Genomic DNA, 17,454 nt, shown 5'->3' with positions numbered 1-17,454 from the left:
GTGATATTTTGTTGAATGGCTTATCAAATTTCAGTGATATTATGGTATATCCATTTCCTTCATTAAAAAAATTTCAAACAAGACCTTTAACAAAATCATGTTTCATAATTTGGGAATTCTGTATTAAACAATTTTCAAGCCACTTCAAACTTCTGATAAGCACATTATGGTCTTACAATGAAAATTACGACCTGCTAGACTTCAATAAACATCCATGTCAGAGTTTTAAGCTCGTAACAAATATATTCAAAACTCAAACGTGTGGACAGACTTATGTGTTCGTCGAACATGTTGTTTATTATTTTAACGGTATAATAGAACACAGAAACTAAGTAAATAATTAATTTATTAACTTGATGCTGATATTTCGCTGGTATTATAACCAGCATCTTCAGAGCACAAAAACACTATTTGTCACAATACGCAAGACTAAAACAACATGGTGTACTTAAAATTGTAGCAGCAATACAAAGACTAGAGTCCTGATTTTGGCACCCTCTATCTGAAAAAAAAAAAAAAAAAAAAACCGCTATCATATATTACTAGAGTCCTAGAAAAGTGCTAGTTTTTTCTTAATATGACTGTCTCCCAGATCTTCGGCAAGTTAATACAGCCATATTTGTTGAGATTTGGAGTATGTTTTAGGGCTTCTGTCGCCTCTAAGAACAATCTCTCTGATTTATATGGGTTTCTGTGTAGTACTTTTGTGTTTTTCCAGTTGATCCTGTGTGCAGGGGTATCCAGAGCATGGTCTGCTAGGCCCGACTTCCCATAATGATATTTCCGGACGTATCGTTTATGTTCGCTGATGCGGATATTCACAGTTCTTCCTGTTTGACCGTAGTAGGCTTGATTGCATGAGCAGGGTACTTGGTAGACTCCTGGATGTGATAAAGGAGGAATGCTGTCCTTGGGTGAGCGGATGAGGGTGGCTAATTTGCTATATGGTCTGAATGTAGTGCGTAGTTTATGTTTATTGAGAATTCTTGAGATCTTTTCGGATGTGCCTTTAATGTAGGGGATGGTGACTGTTTTGTTGTAGTTCTCTGTGGTGGATGGTGGGAGGGGTTTCTTGGGAGTGTTTAGTATTTTGTTTATTTTTTGTGGATTGTAGCCGTTGGCCAAGAAGGTGTGGCGTAAGTGAGTGAGTTCAGCAGTAAGAGCCTTGTCATTTGAACAGATTGCTCTCGCTCTATGGGTTAGCGTTTTTAATATGCCATATTGTTGAGAAGGATGATGGTGTGATTGTTTGTGTAAGTATCTGCCTGTATGTGTGGGTTTTCTGAAAACTGAAAATTCTAAGGAACCATCTGGGAGACGTGTGATGAGTGTATCCAGGAAGGGCAGACAGTTGTTGGCTTCCAGTTCCATAGTAAAGTGGATTTTTGGATGTTGGCTATTTAAATGTGCTAAGAATGTTTTCAATGTCTCAGGGCCATGTGGCCAAATAGCAAGCACATCATCAACATAGCGTAGCCAAAGTGTTGGTTTGAGAGTGGCTGTATTGATTGCTTGTTTTTCCAGGTGTTCTATGTAAAAGTTGGCTAGGGGGGGAGAAAGGGGGGAGCCATGGCTGTCCCATCAATTTGTTTGTATATTTTCCCTTTCCATGTGAAATATCCTGCATGTATTGTGAATTTGAATAGTTCAAATATATCAGGGGGGAAGTGAGACTTCAGTAGATTGAGGGTTTCTATTAGTGGTACATTTGTGAATAGTGAAGTGATGTCAAAGCTTACTATTAAGTCTGAGCTTTTTAGGGTGAGGTGTTGTAAGATGCTTTTTAGGTGTGCTGAATTTTTGATAAAGGAGGGAGAATTGTTAGTGAGAGTGGCTAGTAGCTTCGCTAAATGTCTAGCCAGTTTGTATGTGGGACTATTTATACTGTCCACAATTGGGCGTAGGGGTGTGCCTGGTTTGTGAATTTTTGGTGACCCATATATCCTCGGTGTTTTAACATGGAAGGGTTTGAGTTTGTTAACTGTGTCTTTGGGCCAGGAAGTGACTTTTTTTAATAATTTTCGGGCCTTATTCTTTTGTGTGTTGGTGGGATTGCGATCTATAATTTTGTATGTTGACTGATCTTGTAATAGTGTGTGCATTTTGTTTTCATATTCAGTTGTGTCCATCACCACGGTTGCATTTCCTTTGTCTGCTTTTGTTATGGTAATCTGGCTGTTGTTGTGTAGTTCTTTTATAGCAATGAATTCCTTATGTGGGATATTATTTTTTGGAGGCTTGGACTTGATTAGGATGTTGGCCACATCTAAACGTATGTTGTTAGCTATTGTTGGAGGCAGGTCGTAAATTCCTCGTTCGATGGACGCCATTATTTCGGCTTTTGGAACTTGTTTGGGAGTTATGGCAAAGTTGTGCCCTCGACTTAAAGCAGTCGTGGCTTCTTTGCTTAAGGTGAGTGACGATAGATTCACGACGACGAGGTCTTGTTGTAATTGCGGTCGTTGTATGGTGTTCCGTTGTTGTAGATTTTCGAACTTCTTTTGGTGCCGGTTTTTGACTCTGTCGAATTCTTTTTTTGCCGTTGCGTACAATTTTAAGTACACCATGTTGTTTTAGTCTTGCGTATTGTGACAAATAGTGTTTTTGTGCTCTGAAGATGCTGGTTATAATACCAGCGAAATATCAGCATCAAGTTAATAAATTAATTATTTACTTAGTTTCTGTGTTCTATTATACCGTTAAAATAATAAACAACATATTCAAAACTCTGCGGCATGGATGTTTTGATCGCAAAGCAGATGTTATCCATTTTGGTGTGTGGTGACTTGATTCAGTAGCATAGCTAGATTTTTGGGATGCTTGGCAAACTGGTAGCTATGCCCCTTTTTTAGTGTGATAATTTTGATTATTAGTTAAATATCCTATCGCTGATTTCCTTCTGACATCAGTGTCCTAGGCAATTGCCACAGTGCTGTAGCATTTCTATGCCTCTGGTTAGTTTTTCTCATTCAACTTGTAAATTTCAGAAATTGTCACCATTTGATATTGAGATAGATTCAATATTCTGTGACCATTATTTTCAGATATAATGACTGGAAGAAAATGTTCAGGAATGTGATGAGCATAGCCTAAGTAAATGAGTTTAAATTCTGATATTTCTTACCACCTTTGACTGAATTATGAAATGCCAGACAGATATTATTATTATTACCACGGGCTACTCCAGGAGTCCTTAGACTCATCGAGGGAGGCCCTAAACATCATGTTCACACAGCTGTTCAACATTCTCACAGTATCTATCATACCTTGCCTTGAACTCGCTCACTGTCATAGCACCCACAACAGACTCTGGCAGCTTATTCCACTCATTTACCACTCTAAAAGTAAAGAACCCAGCTCTAACACCCCTGCTAACCACGCTCTTGCCCAGCTTCCATGGGTGTCCCCTAGTTCTCCCACCACCAGTCCTGATCTCAAAAATATCCTCTGAATTAATCCTATAGAATCCTTTTAGCAATTTGAATGTCTCAATCATATCTCCCCTTTTCCGCCTATCAACTAGTTTCTGCAACCCACAAATCTTCAACCTGTTCTCATATGGTTCATTCCATAGACCTGCTATCATTTTTAGTCACTCGCCTCTGGATCCTCTCAACCTCCTCCCCATCAAGAAGGAACCGAGGTGACCAAATCTGGGCACAGTAGTCGAGATGAGGTCTTATCAGGGCTCAGTACAGAGGTACAATAACTTGTTTTTCTCTGCTCGTCAAGGTGTTTTTCAACAACCAAGTGAGTTGATGAGCTGATTTAGCTACTTTCGCAATGTGCCCCCTAAACTTCATCTCCCTATCCACCAACACTCCCAAGTCCCTGGCCTCATCAATCTCTTGGAGTACAGTTCCACCAATGTGGTATACTGCTGCTAATCTTTTCACTCCGAAATGCATAACCTTACATTTTGTCACATTAAATTGACATCCATTCTCCTTAGTCCAGAACTCCAATCTATCTAAGTCATCTTGCAAGACTTTGACATCTTCTGCATTCACTATCGCCCTACCCAACTTTGCATCATCAGCGAACAAATGAACTGTCCCACTTAGACCCTTCCCTATATCGTTAATGAACAGATTAAACAGCAGTGGTCCAAGAACAGAACCCTGTGGCACACCACTAGTCACAGGCCGTTTTTTGGACTCTTCTCCTGAATAAACTACTCTTTGATATCTCTCCATCAACCACCCAGCTATCCATCTCACCAACCCTATATCCATTCCCATGCTTGCAAGGTTACTATTCACCAGTGCCTCTATGGTTCATTTCATAGTGTAATGGTACAAGACCCTATGACATCTCCATGGAGTTCCAGGGGACTCGTGGGAATCCAATCTACAATAACACTACAATCTCAATACTGCTCACCACTGCATGATCTATTTCAAACAGGCTACTATATGTAGACTGTCAGGCGTTTGTCTTGCAATGGCTTGTATTCTCTAGCCAGTTTGCATCAATTTATAAGGACTTTCAATAAAAAAAAAAAAAAGAGTTGGTCAACCTTACACAAGATGACAGATTGAATTGTTTTTAATCCTTTCTGACCTGATTTTTTTTTTCCAAGTGAAAAAAATTTTTCTTTTTATTTATTTTGTCTTTAGGTCTAAAAAAAAAAAAGCAACAGTATCAAGTATTTTTCTGAAAAATACATTTCAGGATAGGAATTCTGAAATGATTAATTTTCAATGAATCATTTCAGAATTGGAATCATTTGCCACTTAATATGGGCCATGAAAGCCAAGAAAGTTTCTGCCTAGGGCAGAAAAGGTTAATTATGGCCAAAGCAAATTAGGTTGCAAGATCAGCGTGTTGTCTGTTGTAAGTTTTTCCACTTGGTTTTACTATAAATTAAAGATACCAAGAAATTATATTCTTGGTTTAATCCTTTATCCAAGTGTAAGCAAACGAGCTTGCACCTGACCTATTTTCAGGACTGGGGCAACTCGTATAAAGAAGCTAATGACTTCACATCACTTGCCTAGAGTATCCCATAATGCAAAGCACATATCCTTATGGACATGTATAATACTATGCGTTATGGGAAGGGGCACTACCCAAACAGGTTTCGACCTTTATTGAGGGTCTGGCTCCCACTGATGAAGAGAATCTGTTTTTCCATCCTATAACACTTGTGATATAGGATAAATGCCCATCTTTAGGATCTCATTCATATTGATGATGCCCTTTGGTTGGAAAGATATGGATTCAAATCTTACATTATGCAAATTATGGGAACAACTACTGTGTTAGAGTACAACTTTAGTTTAATATAAACCAAAATAAACACTAGATGTTATGACCTTCACATTAAGGTCATCATCTGGAGTATACACATATACAAAGAAACAAGCTGTACTGCAATCTACATGGCATGCTAAAGTTACTGACCAACCGTTACAGCTATTCACCTGACCTCTGTTGAAAAAAAAAACCTTACATCAAAGTTAAGAGTCCTATTATTATTGTTATCCATTAAGTTACAAAATTAAATTAAGCTGGAGAGCAACATGTTTACAAAAAGGAAAAGTTTAATTAATAATAAATAAATTAAAAAAATTATTACTTACATAAGTAATAATGTACCGCATCAAGGGCGGGTGCGGTTAAAGAAGCGAGCCCAGCAGGTGGACAGGATGTTGCGAGTGGGAACACTGAATGTTGGAAGCATGACTGGAAAGGGGAAGAGAGGTGGCAGACATGATGAGGAAGAGGAAGTTGGACATTTTATGTGTGCAGGAGACAAGGTGGAAGGGGGGAAAGGCAAAGGAACTGGGAGATGGATATAAATTGTTCTACTCTGAAGCGAATAACAAGGGAAGAAATGGTGTAGGAATTGTGGTGTGTGGCAGAATGAAGGGTGAAGTACTGGACGTAGGTAGAAGGAATGACAGGATTATACGAATGAAATTGGGTCTTTGAGAAGAGCGGGTGGTCGTATTATGTGTATATGCCCCACAAGTTGGTTGTACAGCAGAGGAAAAAGATGAGTTCTGGAACGTGTTAGATGAAGAAATGAGGGAATTGGAAGAAAATGAGATGGTGATTGTCGGAGGAGACTTGAATGGACATATAGGAAGACAGAATAGAGACTGTGAAAGGGTGCATGGTGGCCACGGAGCGGGAATGATGAACCAGGAAGGAGAGAGGGTTGTGGACTTTGCAGTAGCGTTTGATCTGGCAATTGTGAACTCGTTTTTCTACAAGAGGGAAGAACATTTGATAACATTTAGGAGTGGTAACAACAGCTCACAAATTGACTACATTTTGACTAGAAGAAAACATCTTAAGGTTGTGACAAATTGTAAAGTAATTCCAACAGATCAAGTAGCACAACAACACTGACTGCTGTGCGCAGACTTTAAAATAAGATCGAAGATAAGAACTTCTGGATGCTGTGGGATGAAGACAATTAAGTGGTTTCGCTTAAAAGAGGAGAGTGCAAGGAATTGTTTTAGGGAGAGGGTGTTAGAGAGGATTTCGGATGGACTGGAAAGTGTACAGGATTGGTGGAAACATAATTCAAAAGTAATCCTGAGCTGTGCAATTGAGGTGCTTGGTGAGACATCTGGAAAGTTTAGAGAGCAGAAGGAGGGTTGGTGGTGGAATAATGATGTACAAGTGGCAGTGGACAGCTAAGAGGAAGGCAAAGCAGAAGTGGGATGAGTCAAGAGTGGAAGAGGACAGAGAGGTGTACAAGAGAGAAAGCAAGAAGCCAAGAGAGTTGTGGCACAGGCGAAGGCCATGGCATATCAAGATCTGTATGATCAATTAGAAACAAAGGAAGGACAGAGAAAAATTTACCAACTAGCGAAATGTAAAAATAAAGCAGCAAAGGACATCTTACGTGTGAGGCAGATCAAAGATGCTGAAGGAAGAATATTATGGAGGGATGTGGACATAAGAAACAGATAGATAGAAAATATACTTTGAGGGACTTTTGAATGAGGAAAATGCAATGACTTTCAGAGGAGATGGGCAGCCTTCTGAGGGGATGATGCAGAACATCAGTAGAGTGGAAGTGACGGAGGCCATGAAGAGGATGAGGAATGGAAAATCGGTGGGCCCCGACAGAATTCCAGTGGAGGCATGGAAGGCACTAGGGGAAGAGGGAATTGACCTGTTGTGGGACCTGTTCATGAAAGTTTGCCAACAGGAAAATATACCCGAGGAATGGAGGGAGAGTACTCTTGTTCCCATCTACAAGGGTAAAGGGGATGCACAAGACTGTAAAAATTACAGAGGAATAAAGTTGATGTCCCACACAATGAAGATCCTAGAAAGGGTTCTTGATGGTAGATTGAGGAAGGAGGTGGAGATTGCAAAGGAACAATTTGGATTCATGCCTGGTAGATCAACAACAGATGCTATCTTTGGGTTATAGCAGATGATGGAAAAATATCGTGAGAAACAAAGGGAGTTACATCTGGTATTTATTGATCTGGAGAAAGCATACAATAGAGTGCCAAGGCAAGAAGTCTGGAGGTGCCTGAGGGAGAAGAAGGTGCCGGAGAAATATGTCAGGTTGGTGTGGGAAATGTACAGAAATGTGAAGACAAGTGTTCGGACCTGTTTGGGACAGACAGAAAGTTTTCAAGTAACAGTTGGCTTGCATCAAGGGTCAGCATTAAGTCCGTTTCTGTTTAATATTGTGATGGAGGTGAGAGAAGATGCGCCTTGGGCAATGTTGTATGCAGATGACATCTTGTTGTGTGTAGATTCAAGAGAAGAAGCGGGAACTAAACTGGAAAGATGGAGAAAAGTACTGGAAGAGAGAGGTGTAAGACAGAGTATATGTGTTGCGGTGGCCAGGAGACAGATCTGGAGCTGGAAGGAAATCTCATCAGGAAGGTGAGAGACTTTAGATACTTAGGTTCAACAGTGGAAGAAGATGGAGGAGCTGAGAAGGAAATGGGATGTAGGATACAAGCGGGTTGGAGGAACTGGAGGGAGATGGCTGGAGTCTTATGCAATAAGAGGGTGCCGATCAATCTGAAAGGCAAAATTTATAGGACAGTAGTGAGGCCAGCTATGACATATGCTATAGAAACTGTAGCCCTGAGGAAAAATAACATCAGGATGGAAGTAGCAGAGATGAGAATGCTTAGGTGGATGTGCGGTGTGACCAGAAAGGATCGTCTGAGAAATGACTATGTCAGGGGAACAGTGAAAGTTATGAACTTAGGAACAAAAATACAGGAGACAAGGTTGAGATGGTTTGGTCATGTGATGAGGAGGGAGGACGAATATGTGAGAAGAAGGGTCATGCAGATGGATGTACAAGGAAGGCGGAAGCGTGGGCGGCCAAAGAAGAGATGGAGGGAGCTGGTAGAAGAGGATTTGAAGATGAAGAACTTGGACGTGGTGACAGCCCAAGACAGAAAGGTGTGGAGGAGACTCGTTACAAACAGTGACCCCACTTAAGTGGGAGAAGCTGCAGAAGAAGAAGAAGAAGATTACTTACATAAGTATACATATAAATTACAGCCAACTGGTATGGATGGTGGCCAATAAAAGCTGAAAAATTAGTCGGGTCAAGGTATGATGGAAACTAAGTAGGCATCACTATCCATATCAGTTGGCTATAATTTATATGTATACTTATATAAGTAATAATTTTTATTTATTTATTAAGTTTTTCCTTTTTGTAAACATATTGCTCTCCAGCTTAATTTAATTTTGTATCCTAATGGATAATAATAATAGGACTCTAGCTTTGATGTAAAGTTTTTTTTTTTCCTTTCACCAGGGTATGGCAAATAGTTGTAACAGTTGGTCAGTAACTTTAGCATGCCATGTGGATTGTAGTGCAGCTTGTTTCTTTGTGTGTGTGTGTGTGTGTGTGTGTGTGTGTGTGTGTGTATGTGTATACTCCAGATGATGACCTTAATGTGAAGGTTGTAATGTTGAGTGTTTATTTTGGTTATATTAAACTAAAGTTTTACTCTAACATGGTAGTTGTTTCCATAATTTGCATAATGTAATCTGATCACCGTTTTTAAAAAAGAAAACAATTTTCTTTTTTAAAAGCAAGGAACTTTTTTTCTGAGTTTCATCAGTTCCTGGTATATATCCTCAAACGATGTTCAGAATACCATGATGGTACATTTAACTTTACATTATTATTGTTATTTGTTCCTATCAATTCTTCCAGATTTATTTGTCACATCTCAGTTTCATTTTCTATATTTAGAGAAAGCAGTATCCATCATATGGAAACAAGTGGCAAAACCAGCAAGGATTTAACTTTACTTCAAGAAATACACAATCCCTAGGAGAACTGTTATTAAGCTTTCTTGATTACTATAGCAACAAATTTGAGTAAGTAGTTGATTTTTCAAAGTATTAGTAAAGTAAGATGTTTCTGTGCTATGTCGACATAAAAATTTTCATATTTCTGATAAATGCAATTATTTCCTGACTGATTTAAAAAAAAAAAAACTGACTGATTTTTTTTCATATAGCACTTATTCCAGATAATCCACAAAAAAAAATATCAAAGCTTTTATGGTAATGGAGCTATCCCTCCCTTCCATCTTAAGACTAAAATTTAATTAAATTTTTTATATATAGAGTATTAAAAGGATATGCCTGGGTCAGTGTCCATTCTGGGTGGGTGTGCTGTTGTGGCTTATGCAACTCTCACTACAAAATTCATGTCAGTTTGACTATATGATTGGATTTTTATTGATATATGAAAATTTTAAGAGTGTATAGCACATTAATGCTCATCTTAATTAGTCCAATGCAATTAATTGTAATGAAATCTGCATAGTGGGAGACAATGCGTTTGTTTTAAGTTACTGTATATTTGAATTACTCAAAGGTGTAAAATTTGGAAGAGGAGGACGAGGCTTATTTCCTTTGACCACAATATGGGCAAAGGAAATAAGCTTTTTTGCCCATACAATGTTTTCCCATTGTATGGGCAAAAAAGTTATAAAATTTATCGAAAATTATATATTGAAAACTGGCTACATTATAAAAACTTGTCTACAACATCAGTTCACACTTCATGCAAAACAGATAACTCAGAAAACAAACCGCAACTCATGATAAATGATTGCTTTCAATTCAATTGGTCAATATAATAACTAATCACAGCCTCCCTGCCATTAAAGGTGATGTGGAGGAAACCTCCACATCACCTTTAAGGAATGGAAAGAACTGACTGAGACTTCTGACATAATGCCCAGTCCTCACCTTCATGTGGTGTGGTAGTATCCCGTGAGGTGTGCCAGTGGATACTTATGAACAAGAATGAGTGGCAGTTTTGGACTTACCTGACCAAATTGTACTCTCTATTGTCTTAAACCAAATATATACTTGATGGTGCTTAATACATCTAATTATTATTATTATTATTGGACTCCTCCAGGGAGTCCAAGACTCATCGAGGGAGGGCACCTACTCTACAACTCTCAGACTCCACCAATCACATCCTCTACATCAGTGCCATCTACTGTCCACCACCAGTACTTTCACAGACAATCACAAACATCCATGTCCAAGGCAGGATTCGAACCTGCAGCCTTTTAGCTGGAGAGCGGATACGCTAACCACTCAGCCAACCCAGTCGGCTTTTGAACCTTTGATGATACAAAGGATATCATTTAGAAGAGAGATAGGCAACTCCAAATATTGGAATAGAACCAACATTGTCACAAATATTGACTGAGACACCAAAATGCATCAGGTTGAGTTGAACGAATGATGATTACTTTTACTTACCCCTGTTTATTTGAACCATTGAAGGACTTACAAAAACCTGCTGTGTTTGATCTCTTAAGCAGATTCTTGATTATTAAAAAAAAAAAATCATCTGTTATTTCTTCTTAAATTGTTTTGTTTTAAAATATTTAAAGGAATATCTGAAATGAAGAGTTCCTTTTTAAGTAGGATGGATATCAATGGTTAATTTCGTAACCATTGACATCCACCATAGGCAGAGATGACCTTTTACATCAGTGGTCGCCAAAGTGGTCGATATCGACCCCAGGGGTCGATTCGGGCTCAGGGGTTGATAGAAAAATATAAGACAGCATTGTACGGGTAATATTTAATTCGGTTAACTTGAATTATCTCCATCCTGAATAACAACGCAATTAAGAGTGAATCATGGGAACAGCGACATGAATAGGACCTGTAAGATGGAGCAAGGTCATGAAAATAGTTACGGAGGCCAATCAAGTAGGCCAAAATGACGTATTTACCAACAAGCATCTTTTTTGCTTATCCTATTATAATTACGTAATAGCAAAATAGAGGGGGTCAATAAAAAGTCTAGAAACTCTTGTAGGGGTTGACAGTCAAAGAAGTTTGGTGACCCCTGTTTTACATCATTTTAATTTCGCACAAAATTTGGCTGCAGATAGCTTGGTTAATAATTAAGTAATCATGTTCATAAGAAATTAATGTACCATGTGAAAAGTGATTAGAAAGATGAACAAAATATAAATTCAAATTTTGTAAAGAGGAGTATAATACTTTACATTTCATTCTTTAATGAAACATCTTACTTATGTACTAAAATAAAGAGCCAGCATTATTTCAAAGCCAAATGCAGAAACTATATAAGTTCTGCACAAAATATGACCAGAGACAGATTTCGTACAAAACTTTTATAGTTCCTATATTCGGCTTTGAAATAATGCTGGATTTAATATCCACTTGATTTATATAATCTTACTTATAGATGTCTTTTAGTTTTGGTAGACATAAAAGTGCATTCATAACCAAGTAATTTGGCATGAATGAAGGAGAAAATGTTATTTATTTAACAAATCTTAACATATATGAAGAATTTGCATTTTAATTGTTTAATATTGTTTGGTATTCTTCAGTTTTGAGAAAGAAGCAGCATCAGTAAGGCTGGGTTGCTGTCTACCAAAGCAAATACCTATGAATTTTCAGACAATAAAGAACAAGAGAGGCCATTGGAAATATATATGTTTAGAAGGTATGTTACCCATTCATTTCATAAATTTTACAACAAATGTTTGTTTTTCGTTCAGATATTATTGATTCAGTAAGTTAAGTAATTAATAGTTCAACTTCTACCTTAAACACAAACAAAATGAGTAGGATATTATCTGAGCATCTCCATGAAATCCTAAAACCAATGCACTGAAAATGCACTTGCAGCTGCTTCTGACAAGTAATTCCATTTGTTTACCACTCTCCAAACAAAAATTGCAATCCTTTCAAACCACACTTATTCAGCTTTCAGGAGAATGGTTTGTTCAAGGAACAAACCATTCTCCTTTTGTTCTCTCTCTTCCTTTCATATGTTGAAAAATTATCTACATCTTTAAAAGAATGTGTAGTAGACATAACATTGAAAGTTTGATGGTAGGAGTTTAAGTAAATTAATGGTTTACTTAAATACTGTTACTTGATTTTCCTCCTGACATCAAACATTTTGACTATTATCCATTGACATGTTATCCATAATGGGAGCCTAAGATGGTAGGCTCCCCCAGTTATTTTAGTGTTCAAGATAAATTATATGAGCAGACTTGAAGGTATAGCAATAATGGGAAGTCCTGTTTCTTCCTATGCTTGTTAACTACTTTGGATCATTTTGAAGATTATCTCCTTAATGATATTTCTCCCAAATCTGCAGTATGGTACAGATATGTTGAATGATGTGTTTATGATATGGAATGGCTCTCCATGTGATTTAAAACTTTCATCTCAAAAATACCTGAAATTCAGTTTGATTTTGAGGAGTTAAAATAATCAGCTAGCCTTCCTAGATTTTAATTCATCATCCTGATGGTAGTTTTCATTTATTAGTTTTTTGAAAAGTAATGATGCACACACACTGATCATTATATCCATGCTGCTTCACATCAAGTCAAATAATCAGAACCAGACTGTTGAAACCATGTTTCAACAAAGCCTTTAAATTTTAGGCTCCCAATCTCTTTCTGAGGAAGAAATCTGATTCCTCTTCCTTTAACAAAAGGAAGAGGAATCAGATTTTCTGAAGTTCTGAAGCCTCTCAACACTGTGGTGTTCTTTCATACTGTATGGAAGATTTCAACCTTCCTTTCTTCAACTAAAGACAGGATTCCTCCTTAACTTTCCAGGTGTCCACCTGGAAAGTTAAGGAGGAATTGCTTGGGTAGATCTGCTGCTGTCCTCCATGAAGAACATAAATTTTATATCCATGAACTTGAGCAGTCTAACTTAGCTGAATGCCATCTCTACTAAGCACAGTGCTTCTGAAGAAAAGCAAGCTCTTTTGTAAGATTAGATTCTTTATGAAACGTTTATATAAAGACTACTGTGAGACCATTTTACATAATCCAAATTTAAATAAATAAATAGACCCAATGGCCTTTAGTTATTACCACTATAGGGAAATATGTTGGAACATTGCTATTTGCAGAACAATGCAGTATCCCTACACAATGCCATAAAAATCGAGGCTTAATTTTACATAAAGTATGGTCTGCTTTCATCAAAAATTTATCTGCCACAGACCTAGGATATAACAAGTGATACCACAGAATGTGATGGCAACAACTAGCAATGTTCCAACATGCATACAATAACGAATTTTCTATTTATCAATTATATCAATTGTTTATTAATTATATGCAACAGTTTTGAAGTTATCAAAACATCTAATGTGTAATTAATTGTTAATAGGCTTTTGTTGTATAAAACTTTTCTGTACCAGGGGATGATGTAAGTCTTGCGCCTTATGAAACTTGTTGGGTTTTAATTGCTTATTTTTATTAAACTTTTATTTGCATCCTAATGTGGTCTCAATACTGAAAACTACCCACAGATGTTTTTCTTAATTTTCCAAGTGCTCCAGTTTTGTCTTGATTGAATAACTTCACTATTCAAGGTATGTTTCTCCTTGTTGATAATGATAAACTGATAATCTACATAAAACTTTTGTACCAAAGAAAGAGCCACACAGCTTCATTTATATAAAGTTTTTTCACTTGTGAAAGAAAATCATATTCTTTTTTATTTTATCCATGCATCAATATGCATGGATAAAATAAAATAATGCAGTATCCCTACACAATGCCATAAAAATAGAGGCTTAATTTTACATAAAGTATGGTCCTCTTTCATCAAAAATTTATCTGCTACAGACCTAGGATATAACAAGTGAAAATACTTCACATTGCAAACCAAGTTTGCATGTGAAGTATTTTCATGACTCTGCTACTTGTATATAGAGACTAAATGGCTTCATATTAATAGCCTTAGTATCCCATAATGCGAAGTACACATCCGTATGAATGTGTATAATGCTATGTATTAGTATATGGAGGCTAAGTGGCTTCACATTATTTGCCTTAGTAGGCAATTAGTCTCTTAGCTGCTATATTGTGTGTGTGGTGAGTGAACAGTTTTATATTGTATCAAGATTTCTACTTTTCTTTTTCATGTGGTGTTTTGTTTTGCAGAACCTTTTGATCGTACAAATACTGCGTGTGCTGTTTACGATGAAGCATCTTTCCAAAGGATCCTTGCAGTTTTTAGATCTAGCTGGCTGGTTTTAAAAGAGAGTCAAGAACTAGAAACTGTTTTTAGGGTTAAGAATTAGCAGTGTGAACTTATTTAATAATTGACAGTTGCATATATTGGCTAACATATGTGACCTTTTCATAGTTGAGCAAAAAGAAAAAAAAAGAAAAAAAAAAGAAAAGAAAAAAAAAAAATAATAAAACACTCAGGAAAATATTACCCTTTTTTTCCCCTTCCTAAATGATTATGTTGGTCTTTTTTCATAGCATGTAGTGAACAGACAACTTAATACTTATCAGTGTATGTACATATATGTGAAAAGAAACAACTGTTTTGTTTACTTGAACTTTTCTTAAGGATTTGTGGAGTTTGTAATGATTTTTAACATTTTCATGAATAAGACCATCCTCCTGTTACTTTGAATGTCTTGAAACTATTGTATTATATATGGCTATGTTGTTCAAGTATCCAAGGAAGCCAAGAATATGTATATAAATTTAAGTATTTCCTATGTATTTTTCTGATTTTGCTTAAGCATTCTATTTTGTATAAAAGAAAATTATAATGAACTTGTCAACAATCATGTAGTGTCTAATTTTAGTTTACAAAAAAAAAAAAAGTTTATAAAAACATTTCTACGCTCGGATATGAACATTATGTATAAAGTGCCTCTTCACTCTGAAATGGAATTAGATGTCTCATTTAAGGAATCTTTGCAGTTTTATGGATTTTTCTTTAAACAGAAGAAAACATAATGTGCCATGCAAAATTTTAGACAAATCCAAGTAATGTGTATTTGTTATCTGTGAATGCTAGTATTGCTCAAAATGTGTGAAGAAAATTATTTTATTATAATAGTTAATAACTATATATAATTATGTAGAATATATTATGCAAACTGATTCAGTTTAATAATTCATTTAAATTGTAATAGAATTTACAAACCAATTGGAATTAGTTCCCCGTCTCTCAGGCCAATTTCATTCCTCTTGTCTATGGGTAATTTTCTCCTTCCCCTTTCCTTCTGCAAAAGCTTAGTCTAAATATCAGAATGTGATGCCGTAGCCTATCAGTGATTAAGCTACAGAAAATATGTAAAAGCAGAAATAGCAATTTTGTATATTGCACTTGGAAAATAAAATTAAAATAAAATGTAAAGAGCTCTTATAATTTACAGCTATTGAAAAAAAAAATCCTTTTTGATTGCAATTCAAAGATACTGAAGTTCAGCATGATCAAATATGTATATAATGTTTATATGTTTTGATGACAGCATAGTCACTTTTTTTTTTAGTTGCTTACAGTGTTTAATTGCTTTTCACTGGTGTGTATATATCAACTCTGCTGTGGTTGAATGCAGTTTAATGAAATTCGATGCTTTTTTATTTTTGACCAAATTGTGCTGCTTGTATCAGTTTGTCTTTAAAAGGAACCATTTTTAGTGCAAAATGATTTAAATAGTACAAATTACCAAATTGATGAACATTTCACACACAAACTTAAAAATGGCTGGTTAACAGACATTATTACATTGGAATGCTATTGCATGGTTTAAATGAATAATAAATTGATCATTTAAATCACCATTATTGCATTATAGTATCTGTTATCAGTACAATATCGTGTGTTGGCTTATTAGTAGCTTCTTTGTGGTATTATTTTGGCGGGCAGGCAGACTAATCAGGTAAATAGAACACTTCCATTTACTTAGTATAAATTTATACTTGTGTGGGAAGTGCATCTTTTTTCTTTATTTCAATTTAAATAGATTTTTTTTCTTTATTTCAGTTTAATGAAAACGCAAATTAATAATTTGCATTTTCATTAAACTGAGAAAAAAAAAATTTTTTTTTGTCATTTCCACCCACAAAGTTTTGTAACTTATACAGCTTGTAAATCCATAGTAAAATATGATTATCAACGAAGAATTTCATTGTAAAGTTTCAGTACTTACCAAATCTCCCCTTATTAATCTGGCAATGGGAGATTCAATAATGCACCTATCATATTATAATAGTATTTTAAATTTTTAATAATGCCTGGATCTAATGCTTATATAGAATTGGTTGGTGTTTGGAAGAAGAAAAAAAAAAAACTATCTTTGTGGCTCAGATTTTGGGATGTGTGCTTGCATTTTAAGAGAATGTGCAGGGGAAAAAATGATCAATTTGCAATGCATTTAGCTAGGTTGTACAATTTAAGTCTCAGCTGTGGCAAAGTCCGAAGAGGCGAAGTGGAAAGAAGGCAAAATAATTCCTTTGCATAAAGGAGGACCTAACCCTGTGGTAGCAAATTATAGACCAATCAGTATTTCAGGACTGGTGGTGAAAGTACTGGGAAAGTTGGTCAAAAAGAAAATTCAGGAATCGGTGAATAAGAACATGATACTGTGAGAGGCAGCATGGCTTTGTAATGGATAGGTTATGCCTTCCTCATATGTATATTAGGCCTAGTGTTATGTTTGTATTAGGCATGGCCTATTAAGATTCGAAATGGCAACCACCTTGAGGATAAGGTGGTTAGCCCTATGCCTCCCAGTATGTCCTATGTCTGTAAATGCATGTATTCACCTGTTCTGGAGGACAAAGAAAAAAAAAAAAAAAAACCTACCTCCATTTGAGACCAGCTAAACCCATCTGTCATCGAAAGAGAAGAGATAAAGGTTCCTCACATCACTGACAGGAATCGAACTCAGGTCTTTCCATCCAGAGGGCTTCGTCTATACTGACTGAGCTACTGAGGCTTGCAGGTTATGCCTTAGTAATCTATTAACTTTCTATAATAGGGGGGGACAGCAGAGTTGGATAATGGGAGTAGCTATACAATAATACTGCTGGATTTTGTCAAGGCATTTGACAGGATACCACATGGAAATCTGTTATGCAAACTGGAACAAAGGGATAGATATGAAACTGGTGATATGGATAAGAGTGGCTGATG

At 36.4% G+C, this 17,454-nt stretch overlaps 1 protein-coding gene across 4 annotated transcripts in view; it reads left to right on the top strand.

Annotated features, from left to right (window-relative positions):
- Positions 1-15,672, top strand: part of LOC150098114 (poly(A) RNA polymerase gld-2 homolog A-like) — a 315,041-nt gene extending 299,369 nt beyond the window's left edge. For all 4 annotated transcript variants that reach the window (XM_090406209.1, XM_090406210.1, XM_090406207.1 and 1 more), the window contains 3 exons: positions 9,209-9,336; positions 11,859-11,974; positions 14,454-15,672. In XM_090406209.1, coding sequence (XP_090262335.1) covers positions 9,209-9,336; positions 11,859-11,974; positions 14,454-14,593 — 384 coding nt within the window. In that variant the 3' untranslated portion in view covers positions 14,594-15,672. The remainder of the gene's footprint in view (positions 1-9,208; positions 9,337-11,858; positions 11,975-14,453) is intronic.
- The last annotated feature ends 1,782 nt before the right edge of the window (positions 15,673-17,454 follow it).

Source organism: Typopeltis vanoorti, chromosome 16, assembly GCF_054136105.1.
Source record: "Typopeltis vanoorti isolate ZY-2024b chromosome 16, IOZ_Tvanoo_1.0, whole genome shotgun sequence".
NCBI lineage: Eukaryota > Metazoa > Arthropoda > Arachnida > Uropygi > Thelyphonidae > Typopeltis > Typopeltis vanoorti.
Note: the sequence above shows the minus strand (reverse complement) of the source record. Positions and strands in the feature narration are given on the sequence as shown.